Source organism: Lates calcarifer, linkage group LG15 (assembly GCF_001640805.2).
Source record: "Lates calcarifer isolate ASB-BC8 linkage group LG15, TLL_Latcal_v3, whole genome shotgun sequence".
Classification (NCBI taxonomy): Eukaryota; Metazoa; Chordata; class Actinopteri; family Centropomidae; genus Lates; species Lates calcarifer.
In genome coordinates, this window is record NC_066847.1 from 15,032,330 (window position 1) to 15,057,128 (window position 24,799).

The 24,799-nt window shown below is 39.2% G+C and overlaps 1 protein-coding gene across 4 annotated transcripts in view; it reads right to left on the reverse strand.

Moving 5' to 3' along the window:
• Positions 1–1,521: 1,521 nt before the first annotated feature.
• LOC108876286 (neurocalcin-delta A) overlaps positions 1,522–24,799 on the reverse strand; it is a 60,826-nt gene continuing 37,548 nt past the window's right edge. For all 4 annotated transcript variants that reach the window (XM_018665690.2, XM_018665688.2, XM_018665689.2 and 1 more), the window contains 4 exons: positions 12,334–12,744; positions 6,891–6,996; positions 5,484–5,603; positions 1,522–3,807 (listed from right to left, as the gene is read on the reverse strand). In XM_018665690.2, the coding sequence (XP_018521206.1) occupies positions 5,506–5,603; positions 6,891–6,996; positions 12,334–12,711 (582 nt within the window). In that variant the 5' untranslated portion in view covers positions 12,712–12,744 and the 3' untranslated portion in view covers positions 1,522–3,807; positions 5,484–5,505. The remainder of the gene's footprint in view (positions 3,808–5,483; positions 5,604–6,890; positions 6,997–12,333; positions 12,745–24,799) is intronic.

Here is a 24,799-nt window from a genome sequence, read left to right on the forward strand (position 1 = left end):
GGGTTTGGTTGTAACTAATGGCTTTATTAGTGTTAATATTATATTTAAAATATATAAATATATTCTTTATATGGAACTTATTAACCGTCAAAAACACATGTAATAGTGCAGTTTTAAATGTTGTTACCCATTTATAAATGCTGAATAATGTGTTAATGATTTTTTTTCTATGTCCCTGCATCCCAGATGTTAACCCAGATGTTAGAAATGACTTATACCAGGGAGAGTTTGTATAAAGCTGTTAGAGTCAAATTTTGATCTGAGGAGCTTAAAATCCTGATTTTAAATTGGTAAATGATTTAATTTTCCACTTTTTCCTCAGAATTTAGAATAAGTGGAATGTATTTCATTCACAAATGCCAGGACTGTGTGACAGTGTTTTTTTAGAGCAGCCAGCAGTGACTAACAGACCAAACAGCTACACCCAGTTTCAGAAATGTAGTTGCTGAAAGATACAAAGACATACATACACAGACAGTCACATTTGTGGGATACATAATGTTCAAATTAACTACATCTTATACATCATATGTTTTGGGGTGAGAGATAAGTTTGGCTGAACTTGGATCTATGAAGACATGTTATCTCCATCAGTCCCTACCTTTCAACATGTTGTGTCACTTTGTGTAATGAAGGGACAAAATGCTTTGCATAGATTTTAGATCAGCGTGACAGGTCAAACACAGGTTATTTTAGTGAGCTGAACAGACAAAGGTAATTACAGCTGGGAAAAACTGCCATGAAATTCCATGGAAGAGCAGTTTGGATCAATTTAAGTTTCAGCCCCAAACACTCTGGTCCAGACAGGGTTAGGGGTATCTAAATAACTATTGGATGGATTATTATGAAATTCTGTACAGACACTGATGGTTCCCAGAGTCAGTGAGAGAACCTTACTGACTTTGGTATCCCCTGACTTAACCAGTGCTGCCACAATAAGGTTGATATTTTTGGTTCTTTTTGGTGAGTGAAACATCTTAAACAATCTGATGGGTTGCTGTGAAAGTTGGTCCAGACACCTGTACTTTTAGCAAACATGCTAAACTGATGACCTGGGACGCGTTATCTGCATGCTCCGCAGTAGAAAAGGGTTAAGTTAAAGGCAGTGAAATAAAGCTGCACATATTTTCTTACTTGGTGCAGTGGTTAGCACTGTACCTGTGTGGCTTCTCTCTGGGCACTCTGACTTCCTCCCACAGGTTAGGTTAGTTGGTGACTCTAAATTGCCCGTACGTGTGAGTGTGAATGGTTGTGTGTCGGCTCTGTGACAGACTGGCGGTGTACCCCGCCTCTCGCCCAATGGGATTGGCTCATTACTGCTTACCCCAAGGATAATGTGGGAGTAGAAACACTGTTTCTACTCCCACATTATCCTTGGCATTTCTGTACTACCATTTTTTGTTACTTATAAGTGAACAAATACACCAATACAGTAAATCTGTAATAAGCTAATGTAAGCCAATCTCTGTCAGTTAATTAAAATGACAATATTACACAATTAACCACACTGCACACAAATGCTTGCACACAATAAATTGTAAATTTAATTCTTGCCTTTTAAAGTTGACCAAAAAACAGAATCCTGTGTTCCAAAACTGCAGTCACTAAATACAGAATACCATACAAAACCTACAAAATGCAACAATTACAAACATTTTGTTCAACAGATAATAACAATTGTACAGTATAAATTTATACAATACTGTTTTTGTTTTTATTTGGCACTTGACCACAAGATGCTATTTTGTGTTTTGACAGAAATGTTATACCTGACGCAGCTAGAAAAAAAAGGGTAAATTATAAAAATACAATAAAAGCAACACATTGTGACAGTATCATTGCAGTAGTTGTGATTCTCGGTTTGTTTGTCTGCATCTTTTTTTTTCTTTACAAGAAACAGCAGTTATTTAATAAAACATTCAAAGCTTTTCTAATTGGGAAACAATGCAGTAGCTGAAAAGGCTTCGCTCAGTCCTGGAGGAGGGCTCGGTTACATTCCCTGCTCCCGACTGAACATCCTAAAAATATCTTAAGAGGGAGGGTTTCGTTTTCTTTTTAGGAGTTTTATGTTGCAGCTGAGCAAAGAAATAAGGAGGGAGGGGAGATAAGACCAAAAAATGTTCATTGATTTATTGGTTGTTTGTATTTCAGTAGTGGGACACCAGCACTTACGCTGTGTCACCCTACATCATGTCATTCATTTTATATAACACGACAAATTATATACATTCCATTTAGTTGAAGGTAGACTGAGGATTGTGACTGAGAAGAAAGGATTCAGTCCACTGTGTATATTTGGCCCTATTACAGATAAAGCTGGATGATTTAATTATTCAGCTCAACTGAAAGAGGAGACATGGTTAAGTTCTGACTATCCAGCATCCCTGTTAAACAGCTTGTGTCTTTATGTGTATAGTTTGTTGTGCATGGTGGTCTTTCCTAAAGCCCCTCTTTGTTTCCCTTCATGAAGTTATTCATATGAACCATGAGGTGTGTCAGCTTTGGCAGCCCATACACTGTCAATAACACTGACTACTGGTAGTCTTAATGATGACAATACTAACATACAGAAGTGTGCTCAGAGCCGGATGGGCGGCTGGCCATTAAAGCCACTGATATCCATAAACATACATTACAAACACACACGTGCGCTTAAGTCACATGCATATGTGTTATTTAGTCTATGCACCGCTGTACCCGACTGTTCAATGACTGATTCAACATGCAGCATTTAAAGACACCTGAAAGTGAATGTGAAGAAGTGTGTCTTTGTTCCTCACATAGTACATGTCAAAAAAAGAAACTGGTTTGCATGCTTGATATCCTGCAACAGCTCAAATAGACAAACACTTTTTTTTTATTATTATCGTTTCCAACATTTGTTATGAACTGAGCATTCTGGACTATGAATTTGCTTTACAAATGTAGTTGCACTTATAATATCTACACTACTCAAATACTTAAAGGTCTAGTCGTCTATTTTATCTTAAGATGGAGTGCAGTAACACACTGCATCTCTACGGTTCTGTCAAATTCTTACCGATATCAAAAACCACTGGAACAGATGATTGATAAAGGGATGCGTTTCATCAGTGACACTTCACAAAATCAAACTATTGATTAGGGTGCTTATGCATAGTAGCATACTATTACATGTTCTTGTTGTTCCAGCACAAAATATGAAACAAAGTCTATCAAGTTTGCAAAAATACACAAACACGCGTACACATTCTCACAGTAGAAAAGAGGAAACTAAAAGCAGTACTCTTTCTGAGTGAAGGACAAACTTCACAAGTCCTCTCTGTAGATTAAATAATCTCACCTATAGTAAGTCCTGTTACTCAACACCATCATCTCTCTTTTGTTGTCTCATGCACACACTCTTTGATACACATTAGAGTGATAGAGGCTTTGTGTCACCCCGGCTGGAGCCTCAGAGGGCACAGAGAGCCAAGCAAAGACATTGATACAGAGACTCCAGTTTATACTCTATATATACAACCTACTGTAGACCTTCTTGGTACTCTAACATGCCTATAGGAGAACTGAGGGGTCCTGGTCAATTACAATCAGTGGGGTTAGATAACCTGATGAGGTTTTTGGGAGAGTCTTCAGGTTCAGTGGTTATTGGGGTTTGGAGGGTTTAGATACACGGCTCAAGGTGGAGTGTGGCTCCTGTGCCCGGCTTTGAAGTCCTCAGTGCAAATTGAAGGCCTGTCTTCTTCATCGTCATCAGCTTGTCATCCTTCATCATCAGTATGCTCCGTAGTGGAGAGTTAAGGGCATTCAGAGTCACCCAAAGAAGCACTGCAAAGAGACAAGCCAAGACCAACAGTCAATTTAGCACTGAGTCCCACTCCAGTGAATCAGGTGTTGAACTGGTGGTCATCATCACAGTATAAACAGAACAGGTCAATGGCTGCCAAGCCAACACATGTATTCAAAGCAGGCTCAGCAGGCATGGGACTCATCCTTGTTTTCATAATCAAGTACTTTACTTCTGTTGCTCCACAAATGAAAACTAAAGGGTGTAAATATATTTGAATACTCATCTCCTGACTGCATGAATGGTTTTCAATTTAAAGCTACAGCCAGCAGGTGGGTTACCTTAGGTTAAAGACTGCAAACAGTAACAGTAGTCTGGCTCTGGGCAAAGGTAATTAAATACACCAACATCTCTAAATCTCTAAAATGAACTAATTAACTCATATCTAGTACAAAAACTGTCAAAACAAAGAGTTGTGGTTTTATAATTCAAATTCTTATTCATGTAAGAATTAGCATTGGCTGACAGTGGGGCCAATCAGAAAACAGATCATATGTTAAAGGGCTACACACACACTTCTATGACATCCAGCTCAGCTCTGTTGAATGCACTTATTGTGCATTATTTCTAACAAAATCATCTGCCCAATGAATGCAATCTTTCTTCAGCCATGATAAATAAACACGCAAGAACTAAACACGATCAAAATAAATCATGTTACAGTAATATTTCTTACCTTTAGAAAATGAGATCTCTCTCAAGTCTTTTTACAGTTTATCTCTAGCCTCATTATCGTATGCTCCTTCATGACACCACTTCTGCGTTTATCTATCTGTCGTCTGAGGGAAAGTGTGGTAGTTCAAACAAGAAGCAGACCCATGTCATCAATCACTGTAGACGTCAACCAGCAGAGCACCTAATGTAGGATCCTCCAGCAGAGAGACGGATGCTTTCACTGTTCCTTCCCGAGACAAAGGCATCAACCAGGCTGCTGTTTGCTGAGCTCTCTCTCTACTGCTTTTATTCCTAAACATCATCACTGCAGGAATTCCAGCACCAAACAACCTTTTGGGACTTTCAGTTCAGACATAAAGTTGTGGCCCAGGATCACAGAGCACAATTCAGAAGAAGAAAAGTAAAGTAAAAAAAACAAAACCTGTGGACATCCATGAGACAATAAACCTTGTAACAGTGTCAAAAACACCTGTGGGAAGGCAATACAAGTTCATGTGTATTATCTTTAATAAAGAGCTTGTAAAGAGAATACTGAGTTGTTATTTTTTTCAAGAAGTGTCAGCACCTCAGAAATCCTACACACAGAGGCTGTAAAAAGTTCTTAGAAACATCAGCAACTTCAGTGCCTGTTTCCATATACCAGGCCACCTCCTACAAAGTCTCTCATATCGGTCCATGAGCTACAAATAGTCAGAAAGCCAGTGACATTGTGGATGACCCATCCCACATTCTGCACGGTGCATGCCGCCTCTCAATAGCTTCCCTCCCGCAAGCGTCTTCACTGGCCGAGAGGCAGGAGAGATACCTTCCATCCTGAGTGATTCTCAGCTTTCAGCTACTAATGGCGCTCTCTGAAAGTGGCTGTTATAACACTTTTAGTAACTCTCACCTCTCTGAACTTGCTAAACTGTTTTTGAAGATCAAATTTTAAGTTTAGGTGACGGACGCTTTCACCATGAGTTATATCACAGCTAAGACTCACAGGTTATGTTGATGCCTCAGGTTTAGAACTGTCCAGCACTGCTGGGGTCGCACTGCAACAGGCGGACGATGGAGGGGTCGCTCTTAGCTCCTTTGATGAACTCCTCCAGAGACAGCTTGCCTAAGATTAGGAGAGATATGATTATGTTATAATTCATATATCTGCATAATAAAACCGAGGGACACTAAAGAGGCTAGAGACGACAAACAGACAAAAGTTATTTATATTTATTTATGAGGATACCATCTTAGTTAAAGGTAAAAAAAAAAGGGGACAATCCATAATGTTATCCTGTTTTAATAACATGGAGGATTTACTGAGGAACACTGCTCTCTAACATGTTACTAATAGACATTCTGCTCTGAAAAAGCGAATAACAGTGTTACGTCATGCTCTAACAAGGACCTGAACATGAACAACACAACAAACGAACACCTTAAACAACATTATATACCTGTAGTATTATGGGATGGCAGATGGCTAGATTTGTGACTTTTACTGAGGAAATAACAAAACACACATTTCAAGATGGAATTATTCTCATTTTAGAGCTTCACAACCTCAATTAGTGCGTCCTAATGATGTCCCACTTCTCACCATCAGGTGGCAGCGTTGAGACAGCTCTTCTTTTTCCTGACTAGTCTCCAGAATAGAGGGAAAAGGACAATGTGTTCCCCACTACTTGTGATTTTCATTTGAAGAATGAAAAGAAAGGCAGCGTATTTCCATGTCCAAGTCAGTGCAGTACCCCTCACTTTGTGTTGCTGTCTTTGTTCTGTGCTGTCGCCCCCCCCCCCCCTTCCAACCCACACCTATTCCACTCCTCCTTCCTCTACCCGCACTAGCCACGAATTCTTAACCGTCCATCTCTCTCTTCCTTCCCTTTTGTTTCTATGTCTCCTATGATCACCTGATGTATGAATGTGTTTTCTGAGCATCTATGGTACAGTGTGTGACTGAAGTGTGTTGTGTATGGCTATAATTGCAGGTCAGGTGTGAATTCTGTTGTCAGTGAATTGCTGCTTCAGACTGGAGAGTGCCTCTCTGACTATTAACTAGGCCGGTTCATACAATGACAATGGTTGCTGGCAAGCTAACCAGGTGTCAGTGACAAAATTTTTAATTCATTTGCATTTAAATGCCTGTTATGTGTCATTATGTTAAGTTTTCATAACAGATTGTCACAAATATCACAAATCACAAATATCATCTAATACCTGATGTTTTCTTTGTACCAACAGAATCAATGTTGACTTTTTATTTTTTTATTTTTGAGAATAGAGACACTCACAGGTACTCCTGTAATTATGCTCTTAATGCATCAAAACGAGCAACATGTTGTTTCACACTCACTTCAACCCTTTTCTGCATCATCAATTTAGAAATCAGTAGATGAGGTTAGCCTACCGTCCCTGTTGGTGTCCATCTGCCTGAAGATCTTCTCTGTCCTCTTCTCAGGTGTTGACTCATCCTCAGGCATCTTCATCACCGAGGACACCATCTTATAGATTGCCTACACGGGGACACGACGTACACTTTATCAGGAAGGAATATACAGTGACAGCCGCTGAATTTTTGTTAGCTTCTTGTGTGCAGGGAGGTTCTGCCACTCTTCCACTGCTATGCATGCAAGCTCTTTTGAGTTTTCAGGAGTTCTTTGGCAATGACAGATTCCAACACAACAGAACAAAATAGTTGTGTCCATGTGCACTACTATATTCACATGTCACATTTTATAGATGCAGAATTCACCCCTCACTAATGACACAAAATGAAGACAATTCAAAAGTACCCAAATTCAGATCTAAATTTGCTGCTCACTGTAAACTACTGAGTTAAAAGTCTGTTATATAGAGTACAGTGAAAAATCATAAAGCAGCACCAAACAAACTATTTAACTTCATTCATCACATCAACCTGAGGTCAGTTAATACAGTTTTAGTTCATCAAGGGAACTTACATTTCTAAACTGAACAAACGTGATATCATTTACATAACATAACATTTAGTCCTACTGCTGCAATTAAATTTGAATTTCTGTCTGTCCTTCAATTCTCTTGACATCTGCTCATCTGATCGACTACTGTTTTAGAGGATGTTGATTTATTTTAATTTTAGAGGCTCTAATTTGTGGAGCTGTTGAACTGTACTGGGTTATAATGCAAGGTGTTCCTAACATTTTATTCAAAATATTAGGACCACCTCTCAGTATGACCCAGTACAACACCTCTCTCAAACAGATTCAATAAAAACTAATATTAGAATTCTCTAACAGGGAGGATTTATGGCAGGTATCATACTGCATTAGTTTTATGTAGGTGTGTCACAGTGATTCTTGAATTTGTAGTCCAGTACTTTTTGATCAGGTATCTGACAAATAGGGTCTATTCTTATTATTAATACCATAACACAGCAGTGATGTGGAAATTAGATGACAATAAAAATGATTGAATAAAATGAATGAGAAGTATTAAAGCGATAACAAGCACATTTTGAATGGACATGGCACTAGTCTATATAAATGAATGCTGAATATTTTTTGTATTTCTTCTGTCCTGCGCCTAATGCTCAGAAAATGTTCTGCAGTGCTTCTCAGCCTCTGCAGTTGCTGTTGTGCTTAAGCTCACTGAACTGAAGATTCATTCAGTCTCATAAAAGAAAAACTAGGTGTTTATTTGCTACTCTTGTGTGCTCCGAAAGAGTTAACAGAAAGGACCCTTCTTTGCATATTTAATGCATCCTAGACAGTAAGAGTGTAATAACAACAGAGACTCAGGGAGGACCAGACAGTAGTTTGCCACACATGGGATCTTATGCAACATGCCCCTGTGATATTTAATTCACTGACATAAGTAATGTTAACATCTGCTCTGTTACAAAGACAAACACAGGTAAGTCAATATATGAAATATTCTCAGTGCATGCCTCGAGAATTTCTTCCAGCATGTCAACTTGTAGCACTGCGTCACCGCTCTGTGACTACATTTTCATGGTTTAGGTAGGGAGGGGTGGAGACAACACAATCCCTCACAGACTATTTATCAGTGTTGTGTCTCCTCTGCTCTCTGTTGCATTGCAGGCTGTTTGGCAGTAAACAGTGAAATCACAACCCACTCTCTCTGTCTCTAATAAGGAGGCGGATTTGAGGGGAATGGGAGCTGACATGTGAACAGAGGATGTTTGATTGTGATTACAGTGCAGTGGTAGCTTTAAATAGGTGCTGGTTATGGCTCTTAGTACACAGTGACAGGGCAGCATAGCTTCTGGGTCACAGTGGAGCTGAGAGACAAGCAGCAGCCACAGTTAATATCAGCCTTCATTTCAGTTTGGAGCAAGGCCTGTTATTAATCGAAATCCATCAAACTTCTGTGAGTGTTTATTACATTTAGCCAGTATTGCACAGTGGGGATTTAACCGCTGGTCTAATCCATAGCAATGCAGTGGAATAAGCTTAAATTTAAATCTAAATCCCAAAATTACAAGCAGCCAATAATAAGTGAAATAATCTACAGCTTACAGCCCTCTCAATATTCCTGACTACACAGGTTGAACCAAAGGGAGGCAGAAGAAATCCAATGAATGCAATGCATAACTAACATAGACTGCTTCATTTAAAGTACAAGTCTGGTGATGTAAATTTTTCTTATTTTTTCTTCTGTGTGTATCTCAAACCTATTAGGGAGTGCTACTGCCCAAATGCTAATAGCATCAGACTTTGGTGGTGACTTCCCAGAGTTCCCGGTGGGATATGACTGACTGTTTTCTAAATCTGTAGAACAGCCGCAGAGCCACACATAGACTGTATATAGCCACACCATACTGAATTCCCACCATTGGAAAAATGGTCTGGGCCAAAGTGGTGGACAAATCGACCGACACTGCCCACTGAGGTAGAACTAGCATAAAAAGACGTGGAGCAGAAAGGTTCATTCAAAACTTTGAGCTCACTTCCCTCTAAACCAATTTAGTGCTACAACAGTAACAACACTGAAACCTATGAATATGATGTTGCAGAATGACACGGTTGGAGAAGGATGTCTGGGCTACTTTGGTTAGCCTGCTTCCATCACAACTCAGACCTGTCCAAGTGGCAGAATGGATGGATTTAGCTTTATGAGAAGCACCTGACAATCTGCCATCAGATACCACTGAAAGCAGATACTGTGATCACACTAAGTGGCAGATTTTACTCAAAGACTTTGAGCTGTTGTGCAGTTACTTGTACAAGTCAGAGCTACCTGAAAACTTTTCTCTTAAGCCTGCTTCCTCTCTGTGGAGGCGGGTGGCTTTGAACCAAGAGACTCAGCCAGCCAAATGCAGAGGGGAGTAGAAAGACATGAGGATAGATGATGACTGTGAATGTGTGTATGAATAAATGTGTGTGTTTCTGTGTGTCTCAGATAGAAAGAAAGAAACTGAGATGGCCATGGACAGGTTCAACAAAGAAAAATGCCATTGTCTAATCTAATGAGCAAAATACAGAGCTTGTGATTCTACATAGCTAAAGCTACAATCAAATTTGAGTTAGAACTACTGTACTGTTTTTTGTATGCATGGTGCAAGTGGACAACATTTGTGAGATCTTAACAAACTGCCACATACACACAGAAATGTATTTACTGATTACAAACACACTTATTTCTTCCTTCAGGCTGAACTATCAACCTTCAACACTCTTGTCCTTATAGTCACTTCAATTAATGAGCTCAGCAGGAACTCAGACATGAGCATTTCAGACACCATTTTCTACTCTTTTGTCCTTTCAATGGAAAGCAGTCAGAGAGTTTATGTCATCAGGATGTGGAAAGAAATGTCAAGCTGAAGTCTGAATCACTGTGGTCTTGAGATAATCTTGAAGCAACAATATGTGTGATACATGTGAGTCATTATAAATTGATTTTTCCTGGAATTGGCAGTGGCTACCTTGGAAATGAATCAGAGAAGTTGGCTTGATTAGCTCAACTCTATAGCTACTGTACTGTACCATCAGTGACTCAGAGTATGCTTAAAATACAAATGCTGTGATGATGGGAACGACACCAATGGTCTTCAACAAGGAAGAGCATCTAATAAAACTGTAAAGTTAGTGACCAGCTGCACTACAACTAGCCAAAAACAGAGCTAAAAGGGAATGAATATTGGACTTACATTCAGGACGTGCTGGATTTGTAAACAAACAACTGTTGAGTCTCTCTCTGTAAATACCTATTTTAAAGAGTACGGTCTAGACCTGCTCTATATGAAAAGTGCCTTGAGATGACTGTTGTTGTGATATGGCTCTATATAAATAAAATTGAATTGAATTGAATTGTTTACTAATAACTTTGCCATATCAACTTTATAAGATGATTACGTCAAAGTAGTTTACAGTTAGTTTTTACTGCTCCCAAGTGGCCAAGAAATGAATTAATACAGGTTTAAGACTGGTTCAGCGCGTCACGCTGAAGAGAGGAGCTACGCTGGAACTTTCACTTCTTCTGTCAGAGAAAAAACTGTTACAGGTACTGTAAAGGTAGTATTGTTGTTGTGTGTAACTGCATTAAGCTAACAAATTAGCTGACTGTTACCAAACTGCTGGCTCGGAGAGATTTATTTCCCACTTCAATAACACCTTATTAAACAAAACGGTGGACAGCAGAGATGCACTGTTGTGCTAATGGCTAGCAAGCCAGCTAGCAGGTCACCAATCAGACCCTGTCAGTTGTCGTCATCACACTTCCTGAGAAATGAATTAGTCAGTATATGCACACACTCACACAGAGATGTGTGTTCACAGGCATGCAGACACACTACTGTATACCTTTCTGCTTCTTTTCTGAAAAACGCTCCTATTATAACATATTTTCTTCTCATCTCTTGCTCCTCTCTTTTCTGCCTTCCACTAAGTATGTGCATTTCCTTTCCTCACCCATACATCTTCCTACCCTGACAGCTTCCTGTTCATAAAAGGACTCCCTGCCCAAAGACAAGATGAGAAGTCTGCTTAACAGGAATTAGGTGACACTTAAGTGGGAGAAACTAGCTGCTGTTACACAAATACTAAGGAAGTTTAGAAAAAGTCTACACACACATACACACACCCACACACACACTTGGACATATACTGTGTTTGCATTTGCGTGTGCATGTAATGGTATGTTTACATGAGGAGCTATTGTGCAGGAAATCCCCCCCCCTTTACCTTGTCATTTTCTGTTTTGAAGATGAGCTGTGCCTTGCTATACGGCTCAGAAAACATAAGTTACTTTGGCAATTCTTATACACCTAAAGTATGTCTGTGGAATGCTCCAAAATCTAGAAATCAAATTTTCCAGCCCAGTGGGCATTATAGTTCACATTTACCTTTGTTTTACCATAATGATATCAGGGCAACATGCAAGGCGTTTAATAAATGTCCTTCATCTTTCCAGCATTTGGCTGTTAGCAGCTAAAAAACAAACAAAATAGGCTTTATAAAATATGCTACTGTTTGTACTAGATGGAACATGCACACATAAACACGACAGTACAAGACTTAATAGTCTTAATGCAGACAAAAGGCCAACCTTTGAAATTTTCAAAAGGAGTATGTGTAATATACAGCAAGTGGTTTAACAGACATGGATTAGGCTAAACCTTTAGTTCCATTTGCTCCTGTAAATCTATCCTGTAAATCTGTCTATCATTGTTTTCATAAGACCACATTTAAAAATGGGTAAAGATAATGGACCCTTGACTGTTTCCAGAGCTGCTCTCACCAGCAGGAAAAGGAACATTAGTATAGCAAGTCTTGACATTGAAATGCAAAGTTCAAGTACATTGACATTTTACTGTTGGCAATAAATGAGGTCCTGAATGACGAATGACTCACCTGTACAATCTCCAGCATCTCAGCTTTACTTATATACCCATTTCCGTCCAGGTCATACATACTGAACGCCCATTTCAGCTTCTGTTCCAGCTTGCCACGCGACGTCACACTTAGCGCGATGATAAACTCCCGGAAGTCTATTGTCCCATCGCCATTAGCGTCAAATGTGCGAAAGACGTGCTCAGCGAACTTTGAGGCATCTCCATATGGGAAGAAGTTTCCGTAGATCTTCTTGAACTCCTCCATGGAGAGGTTCCCGCTCGGGCAGTCCCTCAGGAAGCCCTTGTACCATTCCTGGATCTCGTGCTCGGTGAAGTCGGTGCTCTCAAGCAGGTCCTGCATCACCTCAGGACGGAGCTTACTATTCTGCTTCCCCATGTCTTTCGGTCCTGTTGATCACTCTGCACACAGCTGGGAGGACAAAGGAGGGAGAGTGTGATGTTATAGGATGAGATATCAGCAGACATTTTACAGTGCGACACAGTGGCTTTTTGATTTCCTTCTCAGCTGAAGCACAGAGAGAAGAAGAACGGTACATTACATGTGTAAAATGTATACAAAATATACAGAAACTGTTTTAAGAGAGGACAGCCCACACTGTTACTGCGTGTTTATGGATGTTGAGTTGAAGGAATTGCTTTATGATCAGTGCTTTTGTGATCACTTTGGTATACGTTTAGATTTTCAGTGTGTGATTGGTGACAGCAGATCGAGGTAGCAGACTGATGACTTTGGATGGAAAGTATATCATGTTGTTGTGATTAAAATATTTCAGAACAAAAATCACAAATCAATTACTTGATTGATTCCCTGCAGCTAATGCTACTAATATCAAGAATGGTGCCATTTTTTGCTCTTAAACTAATTTTGTATTCCACATCCCTAGGACCAGTCTACAATGCCAGGGGTCAGCACACCTATGTCCCTGCCCTTGCCTTCCACCTGGCTTGCCTTGCACCCAACCCAGATTTGTAGCCCTGTTGGTGGTCGGACCACAGGGTGGCAGCCCCATGTAATTTTTTTCAGGATGTCAGATGCTCATCAGCGAACTGCCCTCCCACAGCTCTGGCTCCAGGAGGAGTCCACGGTTTTCTTGTTCCAGGCTCAGAGACACTTTCCCAAAAAACACAAATATTTATTTGCTTTGAATGAACTGGTCTCTCTCGTGGGACTCCTTTGACTTTGGAGACCCTAAGGGGGCTGTTGGCACCTACACACCAACACAGCGGGACACAGAAACCCCTCCACCATGTCAAAGTGGCAATTCTTGGCTGAGAGTTAGCATCTCCAAGTCTGAGGCAATGGTTCTCTCTTGGAAAATGGTGGATTGCTCACTTCAGGTTATGAGCGAGTTGCGGCCTCAAGTGAGGGACCTTAAGTATCTCAGAGTATTGTTCATGTGTGGTGGTAAATTTGGAGCATGAGATTGACAAGCAGATTGGTGCAATGTCAGCAGTAATGTGGGCATTAGCAGACAAAGCTTTCGATTTACCTGTTGATCTATGTTCCAAACCTGGATAAAGCACAGAAAATTGATGGATGGATGGATAACATTTTTGTACCCCCTGGCTACGTCCATGTTAAGGACATAGTTGCCGTGTCCTCAAGCGGCTTTACCAAGGTATTAGCCAAAAATATAAGCAACCCTTCTTTTTATACTTTATCGGGACTAAAATCACTCCCTTTTGAAGAACTACTGGAACTTTCCATGGAAAACAGCTCTACTCAGAGTACACACAGCGCCATATGCCCAGCATGGGTTTAATTAGTCTATAAAATCTCTACACACATTAAACCTCTGTGTTTATGCACAGGGAGGAAAAGGTGGTGCAGTCAAATGATATTTAAGCTGAGCCACTCTATAAACATTCAGACTGATAACCTCTTCAGAAACAATTTCTTAAACAACAATTTATTCCTGGAACTGGAGTGTGGGTGTTTGTAGTGCCAATCTTTATGAACAGGATAAAGCTCTATAATCTCTGTTTAGTGTTTGTAGTTGATTAAAACGTTCATGTTCAGTTTTACTCAAAATAGTAACAATGAAGAGTCATCATCCACAAGCAGATGAGCCAGTCACATTGTATTACTTTCTGACAATAAAACTCATAGTGCTTATAAAAGTGACTGTTTGCTGTCTACCGTGTAAAGTGATAATGATTTACATCTTCGAAATTACAGGATGACCTGGATATTAAGGTGATAAAAAACCTCCTGGAACATATATTATATTGTGCTGCCTGTTTATCCAGACAACTGGAGCAAAGTTATGTCATTAGTTGCTCAGGCTGATGGACAATAAACAGGTAATATGGAAAAATGATAAATACAAACAAACTTTAGAGAAAGTTAAAAATTAAATGAAAATGACACAATAAACTATAAGAAGCAGAAAGACACAATATTTCATGATACTGAGCAAAGCTCTAAAATTTGATTGGGCTGTATAGGGGCTGTCTTGCCCGTAGGCCACAATACCCATAATTCCCTGCTCGACCGCACAGACAGTTACCACCCAGCTTTTCAACAGCACTGGACACAGCAGTACTGTAAGTGGTTACTGCGGTAAAATTAAAATTCTATCTCTCTAGCAGTTTTTCATTCCATGTGTGTAAAGAAGAACAAGGAACAACAAATGAACCATTTAATGTACTTTCTCTTGCATGATTACAAGTTTTACTCAGACTGGTTCATCATACTGCAGCCTATGCAGTATCACAGAAAGTGTAGGCGACTGGAACGCTTTTCATCTCTTAACCACTGCCAAACTGTAAGATAGACTCCTTCAAAATCATCAGATGACCAACAGACCTCTACGTGTTACTTAGATTATGTGTTACTAAATGCTGAATGCTTATGTTTTCAATATTTTTATATTTCTATTGTGAACTTTAGTCCAACCTTTGAATGACTTTTCCACTTTCTAATATGATATAACTCAGATTACACCATTCTTTTCTCTCCATTTTTTCACTAATGTAATTTTGATCTTGATGTTAGAGGGAAGCTAGCATAAAAGTTTCATTTTAGAATATGTATCAATCCTAATTTTCCTGTCTAGTGCTCTAAATCCTTTGTCTACCCCCTCTGTCACCCCTGCGACCTCACCTTTACCTTTGCAGGTCTGTGACCTCTGTTTCCTTTAGTTCCCTTTTGTCTCTCTCTCTCTCCCTCTCACACACCCACACACACCCACACACATTTGTGTAGTCTCACCACTAAATGGGATTTCAAAATTTGCACCCGCAGCTGTGTACAATTACTGTGTAATAAGCCCTCTTATACTGTAATAAGAAGTCTAAGCACTAATAATTGAACTAGATCTTCCATACATTTAGCTCATTTTAGTTAGTTAATTACATTTCCAAAATTTGTGGTTAATCTTTTATAAAAACCACAAATGATGATAAGTTATCTGACTGATATAATGATTGCACCTACAGTTGTCATGGCTATTTTAAATATTATTGATGTATTTACCTTTATGATTAGTTATTTCTTAGTGTCTTACTTATTCATTTAATATTGGTCACTTTGGGCCTCCATACATGTTGTTGTCTCTAATTTGCAAAATGCTCTCCTCTTGATACTCGACGACGTAAGTACAAGACAAACAGACTAATGGGGAGTTAGAGTGGATCAGGGAAATAGTGAGACCAAGGCAGAAAGTGACAAGACACAGTGGAAGAGCTCTGAGTCTATTTTTTTATCCGCCCTTTTCGTGACACAAACAGGAAGTGCCTACTCCTGCTCTGAGTGAGATTGTGCTCAACATAGTAACTATGCTCTCTGTGTGTATGGGAGTGTATACATGCTCATATTTTAATGTGTGTGTTATCATGAGAACCAAACATGCTTCAAATGACTACTGCACGTACACTAATTTCATTGACATGCTTTTGAGTTTCTTGCGTGTGTTTAGATTATCTACTTTCATTTATGTCCAGTATTTGTTCAGCTCTGTGCATTGCCCTGTTAGCCTCGCCTTGGCCTTCAGTGTGAAAACTTTCAGGAAATGAGTCACTTGTGTACTCAAAACCACCTGGCAAGGTCTCTAAATACAACCGTGCTATAGGAACCATAGGAAGTGACAACAAGCAGCAGAGAGTTTCTTTTTCACATCCTCGTGAGCAGGTCACCTACGGTGTCTAGTTTACTTCAATATCATAGTGAGAGAAAAACGAGTGAGTGAGAACTCAGCAGTTCAATTGACCAACAGCTTGAGTCAAATCATAGCACATATTAAAAAACAGACTTCCTGCACTCAAGGTTCAACCAAGGCTACCACTGAGTAAAAATTCCACAATGTAAGCAAGGATATTTGAGAAGTGATAACTTATCAGAGAGTTGAATTATCTGCTCTCAGAGTCTGATGGAAAAGTCTGAGCTCAACACAGTGCTCTAAAACACAGTAAAAACAGCTTCTACCTCTTCTTTGGTGAACATGATGATGATAACTGCTCTGATCTCTGGGTGAGACAGAATCATAATCAAGGGGAGCACTTGAGTGATTCATGAATGGAAGAATTATTTTTGCACACTTTTGTTTGCACAGGCACACTGAACCCTGGAAAAAAAAACTGCTGAACATTTAAACAGCAACGTTTTGAAATTGTTGGAAAGGGAGATACAATACAGAGCGAAATTCAACAGGCTGCACATTTATCAATAAAAAGAAGATAACCTGGAGACTGGAAAAAAAGAGTCTCTCAAGATCATGTGGAAGTTAACCCTGATACCCTGATACTAACACTATAGATGGCAAGGTGCTTACTGCTTATGCTTTGAGTATAACCTATTGTTGATGGGAATGTCATTAGTTTTACAGCTATTTGGTCATAAAACTTGAAAAAAACCTACAGACTGACATTGCCACCCAGAGCCACACCTCTAATGGCTAAGAACAACCAAACCACAAACCTAAATGTGGATGTAATGATTGTCGAAAATGATAAAGAAACAATGAGGTTCTACTCTCCAAGTCCCTTGCTGCAGTTTTATGGCTGCTACTCAGACATGACATAATTGGCCACTTTCAGGTGGTTTTGTCCATGTTCTCCACAGTGTATCAAATTAATTCTCCTCTCCTTTCTGTCTACTTTGACCAAATCAAGTAGTCAAACAAAGAAATGTAAGGCCTTGAAAATGTAATGAATGTGCAACAAAGATTTTACGTACAGAGTTTGACGCTCAGAGTGATTAGACTTCAAGAGTCTTAATTGCCATGTGTAACAAGTACAATGGAAAGCTCCACTCATTCCTGTAGTATAGTTTCTAAATGTACGTTCTAAACACCAAATAAGCACAATAAAAGTAAGCAAAGTAATAAAAGTGCAGTAAAAAGTGATTTCGAAGTGTGTTGCTAAGCCTTCGCTAATTGAATCCACAGTCATGACCCTGTCCACTGCTACAGTCTACACACACACACACGCACACACAAAGCTGTAATTACTGACCCATTGTGCTCTGTCGCTTGGTATGACACACTCTATCTCCAGTCTACTCTCACATACTACACACACAACCATAGCTGTGAAACCCCTCTGCTGCTCCTGATGACATGCTCAGCTGACCAAGGAAGCTGCTGACAACCCACCTCTGTGATGACATGGATTTTTTTTATTCTTCAGCTGCTTATCGCTGGTCTTATGATTAGCTTTTGGATTTAGGCTTAAACGTGCATACTGTTATAACTGGTTACTTAGGGGGTGAATTTAGTCAAAGGACGGCATAAACCCAGAACTATAAAGATATGTCTGTATGAGTGCATATGTAGTGAAAAGAGAAGAAGAAGAAGAACTTGCATATGCACTGCACAGTATATTTGAGACTGACAGCAGCTGACATTAAAAGGAGTGGGCATTGATGAGTGACAGAACACATTTCTGTGCCTCTCAAGGCTGCTGCATGCTTCAGTGTGCTATTCAAAATGTTAGATAGTGTTGGAAAGCTGCTTTCTCACAGTTGGGCTGGGGGTGGTATATCTAAACATTTTTGTAACTTACCAAAAACAGGCAATCTGACAGTCTACACCCACTTTCCGCAGCAAAAGGCCAGGTGTGCTTAGATGGGATAATATGAGGAGATCCAGTTGGTCCATAAATTCAGTTTCGTTTCTTTACGTGTTACTTCCATCACCACATGTAACACTTTTTTATTTTTTTAAATTTTATGAATTTTGAATTTAAGAGCAGAACATAGAGTGGAAAAAATAGCTTATACATATGCTTTTGACAGTTCAATACAAGATAAAATGACTGTGTGAATACAGTAAAGCAAACAAAGATAACAAAAACAGCATACAGACAATAATCATAAGTGTGGAATCTGAACAAATAGTCCATAGTTTATCTACTATGTAGCTGTTGCTCCACATGCTCTGATGTTCATTCTCTTATCAAATGAATATTGTCAATGACACACGACAGGTCCTCCGGGTACTGTGGCTTCCTCCCACACTCCAAACCCATGCAGGTTAGGTTAATTGGTGACTCTAAATTGCATGAATGGTTGTTTGTCTCTGTATGTAGGCCCTGTGATAGGCCGGCATCTCTGTCAGCTGTCCTTCATTAATCCACTTCAACTTCTCGACAAATCTCTGTCTCTCTGCTCTCCTATTCTTTGTCTTTCTACTCCACCTTGCCTGCACCTCATTTTCATACTCTCAGTTTTTATTTTATGTTACACAAGACCAATTCACTCTCTTATAAAGCAATTTTCCTGCAGTTACCATAGTAACGTCCGGCAAAATCTCACAGCCATTGATGAGCTTTCTGGCTGAGTGCTCTGCATACACATTCGCATGGGTAGACACACACACACACACTCACAAACACACACTTCTCATAGTCACAATTACTGACTGGGGGATATGTGCATTTATATGTGTGTAGGTGCATGGGTAGTTGTGTGGGTGCAGGTGTGTGAGTGATTGAAGCAGCAGTAGCCAACTGTGAGCACCAGTTGTACAAACTCAGAAAGGTAATGCACCATCCTTGATGTGAGGCAGGGAGTCAAATAATAATAATAACTGAGGCACAAAATGGTCCAGTGTGACAGCAGTCTTCTCTGCATGTAAATTTCATCTGAAGCAACCATTCTAGCCTGCTCTTTTTCCACTGATAAATTAGAATCTGCAATATATTAACCACAACTGAACTATGTAGATCACAGCAGAAAGGTTCACATGGTGTGTCACCGGATTTAGTGATAGATCTCTGATTATGTCAAGGAAGGCCACTGTAAAAACAATGAGAGAAAACTGTTGTTCTATACCACTGGAACAAGTAGCAAATGCAATAAAAAGAGTCCACCTATTATTTAAAACTATAGTCTCATTTCTTTCCAGAAATTATACTAAGGTGTGCTAAGTATTCACACAATGACAAATTCAGACAATTCTTTGTACTTCTTTGTTCTTCTTCTAGCAAGATAATCGTCACAGATGAACACCACTTGTATAGTTTTTACAGTTGCCAGAAGAGAAAGGCTAATGTTAGGCTAATAAATAAACTACATCACGGCTGCATGACTTAAGTGTCACCACCGCTAACCTTGCAACTTATAATTTCATTTAGCATGCTTACATTTTCTACAACAGCACGTCTTCTTGGAAGACAACTGGACTTCTTTTAGGTTTCTCTGACATGTTTCACCTCTCATCCAAATGGGTTCCTAACTTCTGCTAGCTCAGTTGTAGAACTGAGGAAGGCTTTTGGATGACAGGTCAAACCTAAAAGAAGTCCAGTCGCCTTTAACTCTAGCACTTAACACTACCATTACCTGGATGATTGAGAACCTACACAAATGTCTTGAGCTTGTGTTAACCACAGACCTTGTTACAGACATCTAACTAAAAACCTTTATTTCCTGGTTCTAAGACTCATTCCTGCACCACACTATTGTCTGCAGTACCAGGAACTTATCAAGCTAAATGTGCTGTTGCATTGATGCATGTTATGACAGTTTCAACTGATGGTCACAGCAGGTGCAAAAAGGCTTTGAATATTCATGGAAAAGGAGGATATCAAAACAAAAACCTGAGTGATGCATTAACTATAAATTTGAACATCAGACATTAATTCTCTCTCAGGTGGGCATCCCAGCAGTCTGGACTGAGACATTAGAGGTTGGTGTCATGAAACCTTGTCCATGTGTAATAGAAGTAGCCTATAACCTGTGGAAAAAATGTTTTAACCTTATTTTGGGGCAAAATCACCAAAATCTTTAGGCAGTTTTTATCACATTTGGCCTGAGGGTATAACCAAGATAATATAAAAACACATTTTATTTCTGTCTGGGAATGATATATTTGACTTTTGGGACAACTCTGACTTCATATATACTAAATATTAAGAATTCTATCCAATCAATGTGGAGAAATATCTAAATAAAAGTGAAATATTTGTACCTTGAAATGCTTCTTTTCTGACACTTGAGTTGCTACTTTCCCCCCAACGCGCTGCCATTATGAATAAATAGGGAGCTGACTAGGTCTGACATTGTAGAAATTCATGACATTGTGTCACTGTGACGTTGGTGAAGTTAAACATGTCAATATAACCCAAAACGGCAAATATAAAACTAAATGAATGACTTAGACAATGTCAGACAATAGCATTTAAAAGTACTATCTAATGATTAGATGATGATTTTGAGCCTGTTTGTTTATTTTTATTTTGAATTTCAGAGAGGAAGGAATTTCAATGTTACTCAACTCTATCATTTCTTGTGAGGAGTTGATGTTATGAATTAATGACTTGAAACATATGACCACAGTTTCTGATTTCTGTTTGGCTGAATGATAAGAAAACATACAAGATCACAGTTTTTTCTTGTTCTCTGCTGTCAAAATCAATCCACGATGTCAACATTTTATACAAGTGACAATTTAAACATACAAATTCAGATTTTGTTCTACAGGTTATCACATCAAGTCTACAAGCTCTTACATTTTGCAACATATTTACCTTCATAGTGTCTGCCTACATATCCCACTGGGCCTTCCCAGACATACCTCTGTTCTCTTTTCCTGTTCCAGCAGGAAAACCCTAAGACAATTCAACCTATTAAATAATAATTAATCCCTCAAGCCACACTGTTTGTTTAAGAAGGACAATTAACCTAAATGTACCTATGCTCATTGAACAGAAGACTGTGAATTCCAAAAGCACCTTACTAAACCACAAAAAGGTATTTTAGTCATCAGGATTTAAGCTGTGACCAGTCTGTGCTTCGGTTCCATCGAGGTCTCCAAAAGGAGCAACCTCTCCCCTCAAACTTCCTGACAATGCTCTGGCACTGGGAGGCGAGATAGGAAAACACAGAGACAGGCACTGGCAGACAGCCAGGCAGTAGCTGGATAGAGGGTGACCCAAGAGGGGTGCAGATGAGTTTGTACTACTTGGACTAAGGCCAACATTTCTAGGATCTGACTCCTTGATGCTTCCCTTTTATTCTGTAATAAAGCTGGACATACTTGCACCGACTCTGTCCTATCAAACAACACACAGCACTAAACCTGAGACAGGAGACAGTGTTTGAAGTCTTGTCAGATTGATTGGGTTTGCTACCTGATTAGCTTGATGCACACAGTTGTTATTTTCAGCTCTCATACTTTTAAATGGCCTCCTTAGCCTTCATTAAGTTGCTATGGTAACAGACCTCATAGGAGGAGGAGGAGGAGGAAGCAACCACACATTGTGCCTATTGATTCAGGAGAAAAAGAGTGAACCAGGGAGAAGCGCAAGATGACACACTTCCTCAAGTCAATTTCATAATCAACTTAAAGGGTTATGCAATTTCATTTATGAAGCCACAGTGTAGTGGTCTGTGATCGTTATACCTGTGCAGCTATGTGCTATTGTCCATGTATAAAATAAGGATTATATAATATAGTTACCATTTTCACTGGCTTGTTTGCTAGCATTAGATATAAAAATGTGTAATGATCTAGGATAACAGTGGATTAAGTAACTTCTCAGCTGAGTCAGATTTGACAACTATTTGGGTGGACTGTTGTGAGAATCAGATCTGTCTGTGTGTGTGTCTCTGTGGACTCTCTTCTTCTTTCCTTTGTCTTTGTCCAGCAGAAAATCATCCTTGCCTTGTACATGGAGGTCATGCCTAATTTGTTTGGCTCCCTGAGTGTGGTGTCCTTATGGGAGCTCTCTGTGTGACAGGCACTGGAACACTGGACCTGGTTAACTGATTGGATGAGCAACTCCTGGGTCCCAACAGGGAGAAACAGGATAGATATCTGCCCATCTCTGTTATGGTTATTATGGTTCTGTGATCTAGTCTGCTAGCATCATTAGCTTCAATGTGAAGCCCGTCTAGTCTGACCAACATTAATGAAACTGACCATTTGTCAAACCCAGGCCCTGCTTCTATGTCTGTCAAACCTTCCATTCTTGCACAGGATACATGCAGTTTACAATGAGTAACAGTGGCAGAACTATGACTTGAAACTGTCAAATTTAGCTTTGTTTTAGAATTTTCTAGCTGACACATTTTAAAATGAAAACCCTGTAAAGGGCTTTTAAATACAAACTTGCAAAACTTGCAATTGCAGATTATGTTACAGCAGACAAACACATTGTTTAATCCATTCCTTACACTTTTGCTCTTGAATTCTGGTTTTGGAGAGAGTACAAAACTAAGAAACCACCACCCAAGCCTTTTTATATACCTGCAGTGCGTAGTTACACTTGCTAAGCTATGACTGGATAATTGGTGTCCAGTGTAGGGTTTTAAGAAATTGTCAATTAAACTTACATGTGTTCACTTACAGTTTTTTAATTTACTGATACAGACTGGCATCTGGGTATTGAATAAATCTGAATCAAACATCAGTCTAACACTCCAGGCAGAATAAAGAAAACAGATAAATAGACTTTTCCATCAGTTTAAATCTTTATACACTAACTGCTGCCTGTACTGCTTTGTTTGTTCAAACTGAATTTTCTATAAAATGGATGGTTAAAAAAGAACTGCCTCACACCTGCTGGATACAAATTTCCATTAGTGAAAGATGTGGTGCGATGGCTGTAAAATGTGCCAAAGCTGAGCTATAACTGATAAAAGATGTTTGAAGAACAACTATAAGAGCAGCTGGAGAATGTATGGTTATTACACAATAAGGGCAAGGTCTATCATGTTTAACAGAGTATGCATTGTGAAGCACAGAGTAGAAAGAGAGAGGGAGATAAAAATAAAGAGACAAGGAAAGAAAAAAAAACATGACTCAGATGTAGCCTGAGTCTGGATATGGTTCTGATTAAAGAATATCCCCCTGGGGATGCAACAAAGCTTGCTCTGCTTCCTGTCGTCAAAGAAAAATATAGAAGCAGGATATTACATCACAGAAAATAACAAACAGAACGGAAGTGACATCACGGTGGAGGTCAGGGGTCAGGATGAACCTAGGATGTATTGAACACATTTGAGCATAAATATTAATCAGAATACAAACTGGAAGGCAGTTTGAATGAGTTGTTTCCTGTAATGTCTTATGTAAGAATCTAGAACTGTTTCATGTGAATATAATTAGTCTTAGATTTGCTCTTGAGCTGAATAGAGGGAATACATTTGTCATTTTGCTGTGCAATCTTGTGGTGCATAACGATGATAAAATTGATCTTGAATGATGATTTTTAGACAAGTCTGTGAACTTGTGTACAGCTTGAAGTGCGTATCGCTTTCTTGTGAGATTCCTCAGAACAGTGTTGTTTTGTTGGTGGGAGTCAAACAAACAAAGAAACACACAAGCAAAAAGTCAAGACTTGGCTACTGAGACAGTGCCTTCAAAATTCAGTCACAGAAACAATCAAAATGGATCTGCAGCATGTATACACAAGCCAGGTTAATACAGTTCTCTAATTACTCATGTAATTTGGTTTCTTTGCGCAGTTTGGTTACTTAAGTCCATGTTAACACATTGAGTGTGAACACTTGCTTTGGCTTTTAAATTTGAAAAACTTTAGACTAAAAATGAATAGATGTGATTAAATTGCCTTTAAACACAAATGATTTTCTTTTTTGATTTTGTTGCAGGCAGTGGGTTTAGGGTATGGGTGTCAGTGACAGTGTTGGTACCAGCGCTTGAAACAAAAGACAAGTGATAAGACCACTCAGGACAAAGGTTTTGCAAAAAAACATAATCCATGTTTTTTCTGTCATTCATGGCAGAGGTTCACTGGGAATCAGAACTTAGGGCAGTGGAACAATCTAAATTTAGTAAAGGTCACTGAGTTTACAGTTACAGTTTTTTCTTTCTCTACCACTGCTATTTGGCACTGCAATGATGTATTGGGGATGGGAATATTCTACAGAATCTTTGTACAGTTAATAGTTACAGATATCTCTACTGTCATGATTTTCTCACAGAGTAGATAAAATAGCACTTGAATAATATATTGATCGCACGCACACACAGTCCTTTGAAGTTGTGAGGACCAGCCAAAAA